Consider the following 19,824-nt stretch of genomic DNA (forward strand, 5'->3'; position numbering starts at 1 on the left):
GCTTGCCAAAGCTTTGCTCCCTTGCCACTGATTCCAACCCCCTCCCCAGCCACTGATTAATGTTAAGCCAGAAATCCTTGACACCAACTCAATTTGAAAAATAACACAATGCCTCCATGCGTACTGATCATTCACTGTCATTGAGCAGTATGACATTGTTTGCACATGCACCAAAATCTACAGATAATAACTGAAATGGATTAAAAGTCCTTTCAAAAATGTGCAGCTGGTTTCTTACCACAGTTGGTTGTCATTCAACTTTTCAGTTGTATTACAGCGTGCCTGTATTCATAGGTTGGTTTTATTTCCTTCTCCGTAGTCCAGTTTTACAGAAAGGCACTAGCCATGTATTTACCTCACTACTCAGCAAGAGCGCTATTCAAGTCAAGAAGGCCAACTGTTATTTGCAATGAACTAAAGCTGTGCTTTTTGAGTTTCAGGGTACAAATACATGTGTTTTAATTACATTCTCATCCCACACAAGCCATTGATAATCTTGCCATTAATACACCTCTGCAAATATTTGTGACTTAAATTATATTTTTGACTTAAATTATATTCTTGACATTACTCAGAAGGAATTCTTTCAGTTCAGAATCTATAAGTCAGTTTTTGTCTGTCCGGACTGTATTGATTGGCCGGTTTAAGGGGCGCATCTGTTGGTGGGTTTATTTGGTGGGTGGTGCCTGACCCATGCTGAGGCACATGGGATGCACAGAGGACTAGGGCACGTGGTGCACATGCAACTGGCAGCGGTTAGTGGCGGCGGCAGGTTGGGGGTGTCGGTGGAGAACAAAAACAGCGGAAGTAAGGAGAGCCCAACAACAAAGTTACCCTGGCTGGCGACATTGTTTCTGTGAGGGATGGGATGGGATTGCTGGGAGGGATGGGGATGACAGGAGTGGGATGAGAATGGCATGGGAGGGATGGAAGGAATGGGATGGGATTGCGTGGGTAGGGGATGGCATGGGAGGGGTGGATAAGATGATGGAATTGGTTAAGTGTGGCAAAATTGCAGGGACACTTATTTGATACAAATTATTTGAACGTTATTCTTTGTCCTAAAAATTAAGATTTGCTAGATTTGAATGAAAAAGTTTTAGAAAAGCTGTCAGGTGAATTAAAGGAATACATCAGCGTTGATTCTACAGACAAAGATGATGATAACAGTCTATACCCCCTAGAGCTTCAACACAGTGTAACTCAGATGGGCATGCCACCGCATAGACTTAGACTCAAGGAAGGAGCAGTTATAATGTTGCTATGAAACTTGAATCTGAAATAAGGACTATGTCATGGAACAAGATTGTTACTTAGGAAGCTGTTTTCTTCAATGATGGATGCTGAAATTATAACAGGCAGATTTAGAAGAAATAGAGTGTTTATTCCTTGAATAATATTGAACCCATCAGATGCAAGCCTGTCTTTTCAACTTGGGAGAAGACCGTTCCCAATTAGACTTTCATATTCAATATCCACAAGTTACAAGACCAGACTCTTGACAAAATGTGTATTTATATTCCTAGGCTTGTTTTTACATATGGACAGCTTTACGTAGCTTTTTCCAGAGTAAGAAGTTTTGATTCTGTTAAAGTCTTTGGTGAAAGAATAACTAGAAATCCTGTATTTAAAGAAGTATTGTTGCAATAAGGATACTAATTTGACTGCAAATATTTTGTGGGTCCCTGCTAGTAATTCATAATTTCCTCCTGGGCCTTGGTGCAATTCAGTTTTCAACAACCTTTCTATACTGGCTACAATTATTTGTCAAGTTTTTATACATTCTTATTAATGTGTTTTGTTTCCTGAAGTGGCTGTGCATCTGAATCTCAGCTCTTCCAGTTTCTTAATGCCTCACAAGAAACAAAATATATCCAGCCAATATATCTGGTCAAGATCATTGTTCGGGGCAATACAAAATAAAATTGCTATCCTTAAAAAAAAATGGAAATATCTTCTCCAAATTCTTCACACAGTCCAGAAAGTTCTCACCGGTAAGCAAACAGGATCTGGCAAAATAATGTTGCAAAATCAGTAGCATTCTAGTGTTGGTAACAAATTTGCTGACAGTTCTATGAATGAGGCTGACCCAGTTCCACCTGTTAGTCCTGGCTCTTGTTACGATTGTGGTTAAAATGAGACAGATTCCTTCTTTAGATCTACTAAATTTGAGAGAGAATTTGCATTCATATAGCAGTTTTTACAACCTCAGGATGTCCTAAATATCTTTACAGCCAATTAGCTAGCTTTGAAGTGATGTCACTGTTGTTGTAATGTAGGAAATCTAATCATTGATTTCATTTAAGGCACAGCATCCCTCAACACATCCCATGATCCTCACCTTGCAATACATTTTCCACTTACTGGCTTTAGTTTTAATTAGCATCAAGTATTAAGTACCAATGTTCAGCATTTTTCTGCCAGCCAAAGTTTCCACCTGCTTTTAATAGCTGGTCCTATGGTTGACAAGCACCCAGCTCACCAGTACTTTAATTCATACTCTAGTTTTAAATGATGCTGATGTATTGAGTGCTTTCCACCTGTCTGATCTGTAGGAGAATCACCCAGACCTGCAAGAAAGCTGGAATGGTGACCATATTATCCTGCCTACTTTGAAATATGATGATTACCATTTTATCAGACAATTAAGCTCAGTCTAAAACTAATGAGATAATTTCACAGAAGTGAAAAGAAACACCAAAATAAAGAATTGCTATTCTTGACTTTCACGAATTTGCAAAACAAAAAAAAATTAGAAGTTTTTTTAATAGAACAGGAGCAGGAGTAGGCCACTCGAGCCTGCTCCGCCATTCGACAAGATCATGGCTGATCTGATTGTAACCTCAACTCCACATTCCCGCCTACCCCCGATAACCTTTCATCCCCTTGCTTATCAAGAGTCTATCTACCTCTGCCTTAAAAATATTCAAAGACTCTGCTTCCACAGCCTTTTGAGGAAGAGCGTTCCAAAGACACTCAACCCTCTGAGAGAAAAAAATTTCTCCTCATCTCTGTCTTATATGGGTGGCCTCTTATTTTTAAACAATGACCCCTAGTTCTAGATTCTCCCACAAAGGGAAACATCCTTTCCACATCCATCCTGTCAAGACCCCTCAGGATCTTGTATGTTTCAATCAAGTCGCCTTTTTACTGAGTGCGTCGGAAATGATTCCACAGATCGCCTGTGAGGCATCTTATAGTTATGTGAAGCAAGGAACTGGGGGCTGCTGACTATTCCTCAGTCATATGTTGCCAGGCAATTCAGAAATTAACCATTTCCAATACTTAAGTAAATGTATAAAGTTTCATGATCTGATGGTCTCTGTTTTTGATACCTGTTAGTAATGGAAATTACATTTTGTCCCATTTTTCTAAACCTGTAAATGTTTTTAAACAGTGCAGAACCTGACTCCTCCAAACAAAGTTCCTCTGATGTTCAGCTATTAGATAAGTAAATATAATTTACTTTCCCCTATGTTTACTATGTAAACTCGCATGCACTAGCATGTCAAAGAAAGATTGCCCAAACGCACAGCTTATTCAGTTTCTGAGTACAAGGAGTGATACTAACAACAAAGGCTGGCTATCTCATTGGAACTGAATGTACCTGGACAGTTTCATGTACTAGCCAGTCCCTGACATGCAGGCAAATGAGCTCTCTTCCAGCTACTGTGCATATTTCCTCTTTCTCTAAAGTCACATACAAAACTATAATGCAGAGACTTACCTGACTTGAAGTAGAACCAAATTTTTACTTTTGCTGGATGCTATTAAAGGCCATAGCCATGACCCCATTTTTATCTCTCTCTCTCCAAACCCCCATAACACCCCTTACCCGTCAGATCATGTGTTTGTTGTAAACTAATTTATAGAAAGACAAAATGAATGGAGTTCCAGTGCTCCATAACTTGCCCAGTACTTTCCATAACTTAGAAATGGGCAGTTATAGAGCCATTATAAAGTCATTATGGCACAGAAGGAGGCCCATCAAGTCCATGCGGCCATGAAGATTTGTCTTACTTATGAAAGCGTTTTATTTTGCTATTTTGAAATGTTAGACTTTTGTATCTAATACTACAACCCTACTTGAGGATTTAGATTTTTAATGTTTTTACACAGCGTCATCAGAACAGGGTGATGAAATTTAAATTGCTGACTTTTCACCTTGAAGCTATGGATTTATTTCAACCCAAACCAGAGTAGTTAAAAGGTTCTCCATTCTGTGGTTGAAGGTTGTAAGACAATCTTGGTCTGTTTTCCACTTAGTGTGAGTTTTCAGCATGAAACTAACTTTATGTTCTCTAATTGGTACAAATTCCCTTAAAGGAAGACTCATATTGGAGAATGTGGAAAATATGTGCAGTGAGTGACTTCTCAGTGGGAAAGAAGTTTGGATGACTAGTTATTCCAGTGTTGTGATGCACCTAATTAACAATTGGTTGCAGGATAGTAGAGCTCTAACAGTCCTTTACTCAATCTTGCAGTCAGCAATTGTGTGCAGGTGTAAGAGGGGATCATTAAAAGAGGGAAAATAATTCCTAAATGGTGCAGCATAGCAGTCAGTGGACCAATGTTTCATATTTTGTATCTTGCCCATTTACACATCTAAGGGGATGATGTGCCTGCCGATTATTACAGTAGATTTTTACTGTTGAAAATATATCTGATTATGGAATTTCCAATAGTTCTTCATTTCAACCTGATTCATTAGTTTTGCTCCTAATTGCATTCACATTCTGATTGGGGACTTTGTTATTAGAAATGATGGTCATTTGGGTTTGAGTAAAGGAATGTTTTCAAGGCATGTTCAGTTTATAAAAAAAAAAGGACCAGTTATAGTGACTATTTTGTTTCTCATAGGAAAGTACCACTGTCCAGTGATGTACTCTGTCTTCACAAACAACTCGCACATAATGACTGTCAAGCCTACTGGAAATGTCTATTCATATGAGGTGGGTAACCCCTGCTTTGGTGGACCAGTTCGAAGTGATTTTTCTGATTAGCCTGTAAGCTTTTACTTCTTATGATAGAAAGATTTTTTATTATCTGATCTTCGGTTTTCTATTTACACCAATTAAATTTTAAATCTAAGTTGAATAACCTGGGTAAACCATCCAACATTTATTCCTTAAACTGTCAGCAGGTTGAGAGAAATGACTGTCTCTACTTTTAGACAGTCTCACCTCTCACAAGCACTAATATTACAGTAATATTCAAATTGAATTTTGCTAAATAATAACCGTAAGGCACAAAATAAGGTACTGGAGCAATTGTAAATAATTTTAAGCACTTTTGTTCAATGTTTTTCCTCCTTATACCATTTTCTTCTTTCTCCTCTTTGTTTTGTTTGAACTTATGTTTTATTTTGCTTTTCCTCCCACGTTCTCTAACTCTTACCACTTTCTCAAAAAATATTAAAACCCTATAGCACTCAATTTCTTTCTACATGCTCAAAAGGCCAGTCTTCCAACCAAGCAAAAGTCAAAGACTGATATGCTTGTGTTATAGACATGATCACAACAACCTTAGAAGCACAGAAAAACATTGCATCAGGAAAGGTGACAAGATGTGTAAGCACACCAATGACCCACTGTGTTGACCAGAGCCATACAAGCAACTCTACCTGTGGCGTGGTAAAGGTTAAAGATCTGAATCTATTTCTTCCTCATTTCCCTCCTAATCTCTCCTTCAATGACAATCGACTGAACTCTCAACCCATGCTCATAAAATATCCTCCTTTTTCATGATTGCAATACATGGTTCTTTATTATTTTCTGGAATTTTTTCCTCAACAGCACGTGGTACGGGAACAACATGTCTCTAGTATTTTGATTTGCTGTCCCAAGAATGCACACACTAAAAATGTTGCCCATAATTATAATTCTGAACTGCATAATTTTTTGATTCAAAGTTATCCTTGTCACCCTTCTCCAAATCCTCTGCAATACATCAGTATCCTGTTACATCTTGTATTGTAACAGTACTCTACATAAAGCCTGACCAATATATTTTACAAGGTTAAAATAACTTGTCAGCTTGTTTAAAGACAGTGACCTTGAAGTTATCAAGTGCTCGGTTAGTCATCTTAGTAGCAGCTGACTTTGTGAGAATGCTTGCGAATAGACACTTATCTGTTCTCCATGTATTTTCTGTTTTCTTTGCCAGTGTGTATTACCTTGTGCGTTTCTATGGTAAATGTTGTTGATCCGCCCTCCTTAATTCACACAAATCCCTTTAAATGCTATTAAAATATAGAGCTGCATTTTCCTTACCCAAGTGCTTGTATGAGAGGCACAGCCCATTGGAAATTTGGGCATAGACCCATAAAGCCAGTACTCTACTTTCATAGTGTTGCTCTCAAAATTTGCTGTAGCATAGTGTGAACTACCTTGGAGTTGCAGATTGGGAGAACTTAATTCAAGATAAGTAGATGATATATAGGTAAATTTAGGCTTGACAGGAAAGTATAACAGGAAGTAAGTGTGACACCTGGAGGTAATGTGTGTGATACTTGGAGGAAGTGCACATTATACACAAGAGCTACATGTTTGATATACTCCCACTAGAACAGACCTCCACCATTTCCACCACCTCCAATATAATGCCACTAACAAACACATCTTTCCCCCATCCTTTCAGCATTCCATAGGGACCGTTCCCTCTGTGACATCATGTCCACTCCTCTGTCACCCCCAACACTCCTTACCATTCCTAAGGCACCTTTCCATGCAAACACAGGAGATGCAACACCTGCCCTTTTACTTTCTCCCTTCCCACTGTCCAGGGCCCCAAACACTCCTTCCAAGCGAAACAGCAATTTACTTGTACTACTTTCAATTTAGTATTTGCTGCTCATAATGAAGTCTCCTCTACACTGGGTAGACCAAATACAGACTGGATGACCGCTTTGTGAAACATCTCTGTTCTATCCGCAAGTATGACCCCAAGCTTCCAGTCGCCCATCATTTAATTCTGTACCTTGCTCCCACTCTGACCTTTCTGTCCTTGGCCTGCTACTGTGTTCCAGTGAAGCTCAATGCAAGTTTGAGGAGCATTACCTTATCTTTCGACTGGGCACTTTGGATTCAAGAATTTAAGTTCAAGAATTTTGGATCATAATCTCTGCTCTCATTTTGTTTCATGTTTCTTTACTTGTTTGTTCTTTTTCTCTAGTGTCTCTTTCATTTCAAAGAAGAATACAGCACAGGAACAGGCCATTCGGCCCTCCAAGCCTGCGCTGATTTCCTTTACTTTGCGTTCAGATGGCTGCTATTCTGCCATTCACATCTCCTCTAGGCACATATTTTGTTTCTTTACTTGTCACCATTACCATTCTCTTTCGCCTTGCAGCATGAAACCTTTTGTCATTTAAACTGTCCTGCCGTCCATCCTATTATAGACCTTCCCTTTCGTTTCCCACTCTCTCCCTATTCACTGGCTCAAAACCTATTACATTTCTAACTTTTTCCGCTTCTAATGAAAGGTCACAGACCTGAAATGCTAACTCTGGTTCTCTTTCCATAGATACTACTAGCCCAGCTCAGTATTTCCAGCATTTTCTGTTATTATTTCAGATTTCCAGCATCCACCTATTAGTGTTTAATGCATTGCCATTTCTCTTTCAAGAATGCACATCTTGAAAAAGTTCTGCTCTTCTCTCCGCCAGCAGGATTTCCATTTGTCTCTTCTACCTTGTTCACCTTCATTGCTTTCTATTTGCCTTCTCATGTTTGATCAAGTATCTACCAAAACCCACTTTCACAGCCACACCTCTTTCCTTAGCAACTGTCTCCGGTTCCAGTTTATTCCACGTGGCTTCCAACAGAAATTCCACCCTTTGTGTTTCGGATCCACTCACGATTACAGAAATCTCCTAGAACGGACCAATGTGGTATTTCACAAGTCACTGCTTTGCCCCCCAAGCTCTTCAGCGATATGACTACTACCATGACATATAGAGTTTTTAATATAGAAAAATGAGGGGAGGTGCACAAGAGGAATGTCGAGTTCTTCCGAGCAGGCGTGCGGTGAGGTGGAGTGTACTGTACGACTGAAGGAGGTACGTTTGAAGCCATAAAGAGATTTAAACAGGAGGATGCAGATTTAAAACTTCAGGTATTGGATAGTGATCTTCTGAGATGGTGGGGCCAACAGTAGATCACCCATTTCTGCCCTTATTGGGAGCCAGTGTAAGTCATTGAAGACTGGTGTGATACGTGAGCAGGACTTGGTATGAGTTAGGATATGGGCAGAAGAGTTTTGTATGAGCCCAAGCTTATGAAGGGTAGAAAATGGGAGGCTGGCCAGGATTGCGTTGGAATAATCTAGAGGTGACAAAGGCATGGATGAGGGTTTCAGTACCCACATATTGATATTAACATGTAAATGCTTGCGCATTTTAGTCACAAATGTTAGTTAAACTTAGCTGTAATTTCCTAAATGTGCATCATTTAGGGCGGCGCAGTGGTTAGCACCGCAGCCTCACAGCTCCAGCGACCCGGGTTCAATTCTGGGTACTGTGTGGAGTTTGCAAGTTCTCCCTGTGTCTGCGTGGGTTTCCTCCGGGTGCTCCGGTTTCCTCCCACATGCCAAAGACTTGCAGGTTGATAGGTAAATTGGCCATTATAAATTGCCCCTAGTATAGGTAGGTGGTAGGGAAATATAGGGACAGGTGGGGATGTGGTAGGAATATGGAATTAGTGTAGGGTTAGTATAAATGGGTGGTTGATGGTCGGCACAGACTCGGTGGGCCGAAGGGCCTGTTTCAGTGCTGTATCTCTAAACTAAACATTCATCTGTAAGTATGGAGGTGACATTTGCTAACTTCCAGTCTTTAGTTAGGATTTCTGTACTTGTAAAGCTAACATTAATTAACAAAGGCCTCATTTATTTCCTCATTTATATGATTGAGGGTTCTAGGCTGTGTTTCATCTGGTCTAGGTGCTACTTCATACTAAATATGTTAAGCAGTAATTACTTATTACTTCTGATAAAATAGTTTTTACCTTCGTTCCCTCTCCTATGCCACTGGGATGTTGAATTTCCCAGTGATGATCATGTTATGATTTCCTGAATCCTCTCTTGCTTGCCTGAACTCAGTATCTGTGCATTGAGCTGGTGTTAAGTAGCAATTGACATGTTGCTGTTATCAATTTCCTGATGAGATTTATTCTGTCTACACCAGGCTTATACTGCCCAAGGACATCCACTTGCTTTTAACTGATGGAATGAAGGGCTTTATGGAAGGGCCCTGGAAAAATATTTTTTCAAAATAGCCTGAGCACTTCAGTGACTCAGTTGGTAAATGGATTATACTATGTGGTATTGAGCCATACAAGTCTGGTAGTCCCAGGTTTGATTCCTGGTATGAGCTGAATTGGCCTGGTTTCAACAAGGGCAGCAATGGGTGCTCTACTGTTAGCCCCACCATCTCAGACGATCACTATCCAATGATCCCTGCTGAAAGTGCATGTTAGTGAGCACAGGACCCAGATGTACTGCAGTGCCTCCCACAGTCTGTCAAGCTGCCTAGATTTGAAGATAGTGAACTGCAGGTTGAACAAGGTACTGAAGGGCTGCAGGTGTTTGTGGAGCCATATATTAGCATAATCACTGCCTTCAGGAAAGGATAGTTCAAGAGTAGAAAGTTTAGTCCCATACTCTTTATGAAAATGTTACCACATGATTAATATAACAGTCTAGATCAATGCAGTGATATCTAATCATAGAAACTTATGGCACAGAAGGAGGCGATTCAGCCCACTGTGTCTCTGCTGACTCTTTGAAAGAACAGTATTGCCCCTGCACTTTTTTTGGAACCCTGAAAGTTCCTCATCCTCATACCTGTACCACTCCCTTCTAAAATTATTTATAACACTGGAACTCCCTTCCAAACAGCACTGTGGGTGTACCTATCCGTCATGGACTGCAGCAGTTCAGGAAGGCAGCTCACCACCACCTTCTCAAGGGCAATTAGGGATGGGCAATAAATGCTGACCTAGCCAGCGACGTCCACATCCCGTGAACGAATTTTTAAAAATGGAATTAGCTTCCACCACCTTTTCAGGTAGAGCGTTCCAGATCCCAACAACTGAGTGAAAAAATTTCTCTTCATCTCCCAGCTAGATCTTTTGTCAATGATTTTAAGTCTAAGACTTGTCATTGACCCACTCGCCAGAGGGAATAATTTTTCTCTATCTATTCTATCAAAACCTCTCATCATCCTGAACGCCTCTATTTGGCCACTTCTTAACCTCTTTTCCAAAGAGAACAGTCTTAACTTTTCAAACCGCTTGTTGTAACTGATGTCCCTCATTCCTGGTAAGATCTGGTACACTACCTCCACACCCTTCCTAATGTCTTTACATCTTGTCTGAAGTGTGGAGCCTAGAATTGTCCACAATACTCCAGCCTAACCAGTGATTTTTAAAGTTCTAGCATGACCTATTTGCTTTTATGTTCTATGCCTGTATTTATAAACCCAAGTATCCCAAATGCTTTTTTAACCACCATTTCAACCTGCCATGTCATCTTTAAGGGTTTGTATATATGGACTCCAAGGTCTCTGCTCACCTACACTTCCCAAAATTGTGCCATTTATACTGTCTGTCCATACTAAAAGTGTAGCATTTACATTCCTCCACAATGAACTCCCCCTGCCATTCTTTTGCCCACTTCACCATCCTGTCCGTCACCTGAAGCCTACAGCTATCCTCATCACTATCTATTACATTGCTAAGTTTCTTATCATCTGCAAATTTTTTAATTGTCTAGAACGTTTATAAAAATTGAAAAGATTAATGGACCCAAAACTGAACCCTTTGAAACACCACTGCAAACCGCCTCCCAATCTGAAAAACCTCCATCTACCAGGATGCTTTGCTTCCTATCAGTCAATTTTATATTCATGCCCCCAAGTTCCCCTGAATTGCATCTTTTTAACAAGCTTTCTGTGTGCGCGCTTCGTCGACTGTCCATACATGCAACATCCAGTACACTACTTTGATCAAACTTCCCTGTTAGTTCATCTAACAAATGCATGCTGGCTCTCCTTGATTAACCTTTCTAAATGAAAGTATATTTTGTCCTTGATAATGTTTCCAACAACTTCCGCATCACCGACATTTGACTGACTGGCCTATAGTTTTCTGTTTTATTCCTCTACCCATCTTGAATAGTGATATAACATTATCAACCCTCCAATCCCGCAGCACTACTCCTGTGTACAGCAAAGATTGAACGAATTCAAGAATGTGACCATTGCCTCTGCTATTTCTACCTATGGCGGAAATTTTACAGTGGTGGCGGGGGGGGGGGGGGGGCCTGTCCACCAGCCGAAAAGTTGGTGGTGAGTCCTCCTCTGCCGGGCCTGGGGATCCAGACTGGATTTTATGCTCCCTAAGCCCTTAATTGGTCAGGAAGTCCCGCCTAATGGAGCTGCCGGCCAATCCATGGGCTGGCAGCTCTTAATCCCAGCAGCGCCACAGTGAGCGGTGGCCACTCTTGGGATTACACCCAGCTTCAGGATAAAGATGAAGGACGGCCCCAGAAAAAAGGTAAGTTTTTAGGGCCCCGTTGGGGACAATTGGTCGGGCCACAGCGGGGCGAGGGGGTTCGGTTGGGGAGTGTGGGGGGGAGTGTTGTGCGTTGGGGCTTCGGGAGAGGCCTTCTGTGGGACCCCAGGCCGCCAGAGGGCCGCCTAGTTTCATCAGGCAGGCTTTTTGAGGCCTCAGCTGCCCACCTGCCAAGTGTAAAATACCCGTGGCTGCAGGTGGAGGCCCTTAATTGGCCACTTAAGGGCCTTGATGGGCCTGATGGGCAGGCGACTTCTCGCCATCGCCGGCTCGCGTAAATTAGCAGTGGAGGTGGGTGGGTGTTGAGAAGGTTCCCCCTAGCCTCCCACTTAATTTTACCCACCCACCCACCTCTTCCGCCCCCCCCCCCCCCCCCCAACCACCAGCCCGCTCTTTTGGCGGGTGGGGGGGTGGGTAGAATTCTGGCCTTTGATTCTTTTAGCAAGCTAGGATGCATTTCATACAGACCAGGCGACATACCAACTTTCGGTAATGCTAATCTTTTTAGTACATTTTCTCTATCTATTACTATCCTGTCCATAACTTTCCTCTCCTCTTTCAGTGTAACCTTCACATCATCCAATTTCTTTGGATAAATACTCACTTAATACTCCAGCCATGTCTTCTGCCTCTGCCGGTAGATTTTCCTTTGGGTCCTAAATAGGCCCAACCTTTTCCTTGGCTAACTGTCTACATTTTATATGTATGTAAAATATCTTTGGGTTCAGTTTATTGTTGCCTGCCAGTCTGTTCTCGTAACCTCTCTTTGCCTCCAGGACTAACTTTTTCAATTCTCGCCTGTACTTTCTATAATCCTCCTGATGATTAACTTATTCTTGCTCCTGTTGTAAGCCTCCTTTTCCTGTTTTATTTTAACTTTTATTTCCATTGTTATCCAGGGCACATTAGCTTTGGATGTTCAGTCTTTTCGCTTCAAAGGAATATTCCGAGTTTGTATCTGAACTGTTTCTTCCCTGAATGTTTCCCATTCCTCTGTTTCTGCTTTGCCCTGCAATTGCCTTTTCCAATTTACCTGTGCTCAGCGTCGTCTTAAATCATTGAAATTAGCTTTTCAGCAGTTGAACATTTTCACCTTTGATATTTTCTGGTCTCTTTTTGCATAATTAGTCCAAGCTGAATTATGTTGTGGACACTGTTAACAAGATAATCTCCTACTGTAATACACTTCACTTGGCCTGTTCATTTCCCAGAACCAGATCCAACATTGCTTCCTTTCTTGTAGGACTGGAGACATGTTGATCAAGAAAGTTCTCCTGTGCACGTATCAGAAATTCTTCTCCTTCCCTATCCAAAGCACTACATTTTTCCCAGTCTACATTAGGATAATTATAGACTCCTGATTATTACTACTCTCTTTCTGTCTCACACCTTGGAAATTTAGCAACAAGTTTGCTCATCTATCTGCTCCTCACTGTTTGGAGCTCTATTAAAAAACAAAACTCCAAGAAATGTTACAGCTACCCCCCTCTTCCTTAACCCAAGCCAAATAGATTCAGTCTTAGAAGTGTCTGGAATATCCTTTCCATTCTAAACAATGGAACTGAAAGCCATCATTTCTGTACAATCTTTGAATTCTGTTTGGAATTTTTGATAAGCCGATCAACATGCCTCACAGGACAGTAGAACAATGTTTGTGTGCTTGTTTGCGTTTCCAAACCACTAATACCGATGTTGTGATGCATGAGCAGACATAGTCTGTGGAATAAACAGCTGGAGGATGACTTGTTCTCCACGTCTCCCCGCCCCTCACCATTGTGCTAGATCTTGTTTTTATGTGTGAATGACACACTGAGGTGCTGATGTGACGATGTAAACTGCAGTAGTGATGCTTTGGTGGTAGTGACGGTGTTTGTGTACTTGCAATATTTCCACAGATCAGCAAATGTTGTGCTAGACAGTAACAGATGGCAAGCTTCTGTGCTGGCATCCCTTGGTTTGGGCTGATGTGTTATTCTACAGCAATATTTAAACATACTGTGATACTTCACTGTGTATGATACCGGAATAGCAAATCCTGTGTATATTGTAGAATTACTAAAATTCACGAAATTTTATTGTAATGGTGTTTTAGTTACCTTCCTATATCCTTCTCCAGAAAGTGATTATCAGGCCAACAGTATGGTAGCTTGTCGAGATAACCAGTCCTCACTCACTGGCCAAGCTTTAGGCTTTCAGGCCAACTGTTTGAAGCAATGGATTAGACGGTGTCAAGTCCAATGAGCCAGAGGAGTTTGACTAGGTTTGGGTTGTGAGCTTTGCTAAATTAAGCTAAACAAGGCAGACGTTGAATAGTGTTGGAGTTTAGACTGGCTATGAACAATTTTTTAAAAATTCATTCATGGGATTTGGGCATCGCTGGCCAGGCCAGCATTTATTGCCCATCCCTAATTGCCCTTGAGAAGGTGGTGGTCAGCTGCCTTCTTGAACCGCTGCAGTCCATTTGGGGTAGGTACACCCACAGTGTTATTAGGAAGGGAGTTCTAGGATTTTGACCCAGCGACAGTGAAGGAACAGCGATACAGTTCCAAGTCAGGATGGTGTGTGACTTGGAGGGGAACTTTCAGGTAGTGGTGTTCCCCTGCATTTGCTGCCCTTTGTCCTTCTAGTTGGTAGAGGTGGCGGGTTTGGAAGGTGCTGTCTAAGGAGACTTGGCGCATTGCTGCAGTGCATCTTGTAGATGGTACACACTGATGCCACTGTGCATCGGTGGTGGAGGGAGTGAATGTACATAGATGGGGTGCCAATCAAGCGGGCTGCTTTTTCCTGGATAGTGTCGAGCTTCTTGAGTGTTGTTGGAGCTGCACCCATCCAGGCAAGTGGAGAGTATTCCATCACACTCCTGACTTGTGCCTTGTAGATGGTGGACAGACTTTGGGGAGTCAGGAGGTGAGTTACTCGCCTCAGGATTCCTAGCCTCTGACCTGCTCTTGTAGCCACGGTATTTATATGGCTACTCCAGTTCAGTTTATGGTCAATGGTAGCCCCTAGGATGTTGATAGTGGAGGATTCAACAATGGTAATGCCATTGAATGTCAAGGGGAGATGGTTAGATTCTCTCTTGTTGGAGATGGTCATTGCCTGGCACTTGTGTGGCGTAAATGTTACTTGCCACTTATCAGCCCTAGCCTGGATGTTGTCCAGGTCTTGCTGCATTTCTACATGGACTGCTTCAGTATCTGAGGAGTCATGAATGGTACTGAACATAGTGCAATCATCAGCAAACATCCCTACTTCTGACCTTCTGATTGAAGGAAGGTCATTGATGAAGCAGCTGAAGATGGTTGGGCCTAGGACACTACCCTGAGGAACTCCTGCAGTGATGTCCTGGCGCTTAGATGATTGACCTCCAACAACCACAACCATTTTCCTTTGCACTAGGTATGACTCCAGCCAGCGGAGGGTTTTCCCCCTGATTCCCATTGACCTCAGTTTTTCTAGGGCTCCTTGATGCCATACTCGGTCAAATGCTGCCTTGATGTCGAGGGCAGTCACTCTCACCTCACCTCTGGAGTTCAGCTCTTTTGTCCATGTTTGAACCAAGGCTGTAATGAGGTCAGGAGCTGAGTGGCCCTGGCGGAACCCAAACTGAGGGTCACTGAGCAGGTTATTGCTAAGCAAGTGCCGCTTGATGGCACTGTTGATGACACCTTCCATCACTTTACTGATGATTGAGAGTAGGCTGATGGGGCGGTAATTGGCCGGGTTGGACTTGTCCTGCTTTTTGTGTACAGGATATACCTGGGCAATTTTCCACATTGCCGGGTAGATGCTAGTGTTGTAGCTGTACTGGAACAGCTTGGCTAGGGGCACGGCAAGTTCTGGAGCACAGGTCTTCAGTCCTATTGCCGGAATATTGTCAGGGCCCATAGCCTTCAGTCGTTTCTTGATATCACGTGGAGTGAATTGAATTGGCTGAAGTCTGGCATCTGTCATGCTGGGGACTTCAGCAGGAGGCCGAGATGGATCCAGTTAGTTGTTTAAATGTCCACCACTATTCATGGCTGGATGTGGCAGGACTGCAGAGCTTAGATCTGATCTGTTGGTTGTGGGATCGCTTAGCTCTGTCTATTGCATGCTGCTTATGCAGTTTGGCATGCAGATAGTCCTGTGTTGTAGCTTCACCAGGTTGACACCTCATTTTGAGGTATGCCTGGTGCTGCTCCTGGCATGCCCTCCTGCACTCTTCATTGAACAAGAGTTAGTCTCCTGGCTTGATGGTAATGGTAGAGTGAGGGATATGCCGGGCCATGAGGTTACAGATTGCGGTTGAGTACAATTCTGCTGCTGCTGATGGCCCACAGAGTCTCATGGATGCCCAGTTTTGCATTGCTAGATCTGTTCGAAATCTATCCCATTTAGCACTGTGGTAGTGCCACACAACACGATGGAGAGTATCCTCAATGTGAAGGCGGGACTTTGTCTCCACAAGGACTGTGCGGTGGTCACTCCTACCAATACTGTCATGGACAGATGCATCTGCGGCAGGCAGATTGGTGAGGACGAGGTCAAGTATGTTTTCCCCTCTTGTTGGTTCCCTCACCACCTGTCGCATACCCAGTCTAGAAGCTATGTCCTTTAGGACTCGGCCAGCTCGGTCAGTAATGGTGATACCGAGCCACTCTTGGTGATGGACATTGAAGGCCACCACTCAGAGTACATTGTGTGCCCTCGCCACCCTCAGTGCTTCCTCCAAGTGCTTTTCAATCTGGAGGAGTACTGATTCATCAGCTGAGGGAGGGCGGTAGTTGGTAATCAGCAGGAGGCTTCCTTGTCCATGTTTGATCTGATGCCATGAGACTTCATGGGGTCCAGAGTCGATGTTGAGGATTCCCAGGGCCACTCCCTCCCTACTGTATACCACTGTGCCACGACCTCTGGTGGGTCTGTCCTGCCGGTGGGACAGGACGTACCCGGGGATTGTAATGGCAGTGTCTGGGACATTGTCTGTAAGGTATGATTCCGTGAGTATGACTCTGACGGGCTGTTGCTTGACTAGTCTGTGGGACAGTTCTCCCAACTTTGGCACAAGCCCCCAGATGTTAGTAAGGAGGACTTTGCAGGGTCGACAGGGCTGGGTTTGCCGTTATCGTTTCCGGTGCCTTGGTCGATGCCGGGTGGTCCGTCTGGTTTCATTCCTTTTTATTGACTTCGTAGCGGTTAGATACAACTGAGTGGCTTGCTAGGCCATTTCAGAGGGCAGTTAAGAGTCAACCACATTGCCGCCTTTGTGTCGGAGGGATGGGGGTGCAGAGATGATGGATTTTTTTTTTAACAGCTATCAGATTCTATCCAGAGTTTGGACATAAAACAAAAGAAAAATTAGCAGCAAGGAGATCCTATCAATAATGGAATTCAACAACGATTATTGATAGTCTTGATACTGAAAGAAAAGAGATTTGAATAACTTGAAGTCAGTTGTGGTTTGATGAGATGTGTATGGGTACTGTTGGTTTTCCATGGCTTACAACAATGAGAAAACATGACTCCCTGGTTATTGGTCCTGGTGTTTATAAAAGAAGCTTGCTTTTTTTTAACTGAACCCAACATCATCTGATAAAAAATTTACTGCAGTAAGTTCTGAAGAAATTCTAAAGAAGTTTCTTTTGAAATATGCCTTTTGAAATTATTGCAGGGAAGCTCGAGTTCAGGCAGTGTTTGACGCCGCATAGACAGACCAAAGACATGACTAAAAGGATGAAAACACAACTGCCTGATTTTGGCTCAATGTAAACTTGAGGATTACTTTACAACCTTCCATTCTCAGCACGAAGTTCAACAATTTCAGACTGTAACCTCTGCCCATATTTTTTTTTCTTTGCAGGTTTTGGTTTTACTCTGGTTTTTCTCTTGCTTTTGGGCGACAACTGTTCACCATTCTGCCATTCCCCACCTTCACAAGACTCATCGTTTGTTTCTTTACTTGCCCCATTACCACTCCCTTTGGCCTTACACCGCCAACCCATTTGTCATTTAATCTCTCCTGTCTTGCACCCTATCACAGACCTTCTATTTTGTTCTTTTTCCCAGTCTCCCCCTTTGATTTGCTTAAAATCTATTACATTTCTAACTTTTCCCAGTTCTGATGAAAGGCCTGAAACGTTAACTCTGTTTCTCGCTCCACAGATGCTGCCTGAATTGCTGAGTATCTTTCCAGCAATTTTTGTTTTTATTTCAGATTTCCAGCATCTGCAGTATTTGCCAGATTGTGGCCTTGTCTCTTCCACTGTTTCATTTCCTTCACCATTCTTTAGCTAGAATCTATGGCTGACACTTAAAAGCAATTAAGGTAAATTGTACAGTTTTTGGTTTGTTGGAAGATCAGGTGAACCACATCAGAAAGGGTACTGAATTTTGTGTTTCGTTGGAGTGACTGGGCAGCATCCATTGAAGTTCTTTGCAGTGGGAGGAATGGCAATCATCTGTAGTAATTCTGTGTGATAATCGAGCTAGAAGGAGAATCTTTTAGAATTCTAAGTGTGTTCAAAGTCTTTTTAGTTCCTTTTTTTCATTTAGGCTGTGGAGCAGTTGAACGTTAAGACCAAGAGTTACAAAGACCTGCTAAATGATGAACCCTTCAATCGGCAAGACATCATCACACTGCAGGTACAGAGCTTTCCCTTCTTTTATTCTCTTGAGCTAGGATTTGTGAGTCAGTAATCAGGCAGCTCTTCATTCTGCATTATGCAAGTTTTTATATAAACCCACTGTTCCCATCAAAACCTCATAGGGGCCTAATGTGTCCTGCTGCATTAAAGCTGTGAGAAGTGAGCAACCCATCCAACAGGGGCACTGGGGAGAATCAGAACAAGCAAGAAGCTACAACTGAATTTATATGTTGTCTAATGACACCTCTTAAAATGCTTCACTTATGTTATACAATGAACTATCTTAAAATACAGTAATTGTTGATGTGTAGGCATATGTGGCAGCTATTTTGGGTAAGCAAGATCCCACAAACAACAATGACAAATGACCAGTTAATATGCTGATTGAGAGGACAAAGTTAGCCAGGGCATCTTCAAATAATGTTATGGGATCTTTACCATTCCCCTGCACCCCAGTCATTTTAATGTCTCGTCTGACGTGCAACACTCCTCCATACTGTAGTGCAGTGTCAGATTGATTACAGAGTGGAATTTGAACCACAAGTTTCAGATTAAGATAAGGGGAGTATGCTATCAGTGGAGCCAAACTAAAGCAAGCATAGTGGTGATGCTTCCTGTATGGAGAGAGAGGTAAAGGCAGGTGCAACGCTTCCACAGGATGGTCATACTCCCTTCTCCTTGATCAGCTAGAGTGCTGTATAGTAACTGAGAATATGATGGATCGAATTTGAAGAAGTACTTAAAGGGACTGAAGAGCCCTAATTTTTAAATCTTAAATATCTGAACATGGACTTTTTTCAAAAAGAAAAATACACAGCTGAATTCTTTTTATTTGCTGTTCCACTTCTACCTCCTGGTACTGTACAGCCCGTAGTCAACCTGTTTCTAGACTTCTGTTAATGCTGTTTGGGCCAGCCATTTGGAGATGCATATCAATGATTCTCAGTCGATGGTTTTCCTGTTGCTGCAGTTCTCCAGTGCACTGCGCCAAATTCTGGCTGATATTTTATGAAAAATGCCATTTTATTTGTTTCATCTTTTCTCTTCCAGAAGTCCAGCATCCATAACCTGGAATTTAAGCTGTTAATTCTGGTTTCTGTAAAACGCAGGATGTGACAAAAATGTTTCCCAGGGATCTGCACTGGGACCTCAGCTTCTCACAATACATATTAATGACTTGGATAAAGAAATAGATAATTGTATATCCAAATTTGCAGATGGCACCAAGTCAAGAGGTATAGTAAGTTGTGTAGGTGGGAGCAGGAAGTTAAAAGGGACATAGACTGTGTAAATGAGTGGGGAAAACTATGGCAGATGAATTTCGATGTGGGGAAACTATCAGGTCATCCACTTTGGATCTGAGAAAAATTAAATTTTTTTTTAATGATGAGAGACTGTGAGCTTAACATCTGTCTTAGGGAAAATGTATAGCAGACACTTAGAAAAATTCAAGGTAATAAGGCAGAGTCAACATGGTTTTGTGAAAGGAAAATCATGTTTAATTTATTGGAGTTCTTTGAAGAAGTAACATGTGCTGTGGATAAAGGGGAACTGGTGGATAGACTGTACTTAGATTCCAGAAGGCATTTGATAAGGTGTCACATGAAAGTTATTGCAGAAAATAA

The 19,824-nt window shown here is 42.1% G+C and overlaps 1 protein-coding gene across 2 annotated transcripts in view; it reads left to right on the forward strand.

Moving 5' to 3' along the window:
- The window catches only part of ppil2 (peptidylprolyl isomerase (cyclophilin)-like 2), a 462,593-nt gene that overhangs the window by 116,713 nt on the left and 326,056 nt on the right, over positions 1–19,824 (forward strand). For both annotated transcript variants that reach the window (XM_068055345.1, XM_068055344.1), the window contains exons 7-8: positions 4,861–4,952; positions 18,108–18,197. In XM_068055345.1, coding sequence (XP_067911446.1) covers positions 4,861–4,952; positions 18,108–18,197 — 182 coding nt within the window. The remainder of the gene's footprint in view (positions 1–4,860; positions 4,953–18,107; positions 18,198–19,824) is intronic.

The sequence above is a fragment of the Heterodontus francisci genome, chromosome 23, assembly GCF_036365525.1.
Source record: "Heterodontus francisci isolate sHetFra1 chromosome 23, sHetFra1.hap1, whole genome shotgun sequence".
Classification (NCBI taxonomy): Eukaryota; Metazoa; Chordata; class Chondrichthyes; order Heterodontiformes; family Heterodontidae; genus Heterodontus; species Heterodontus francisci.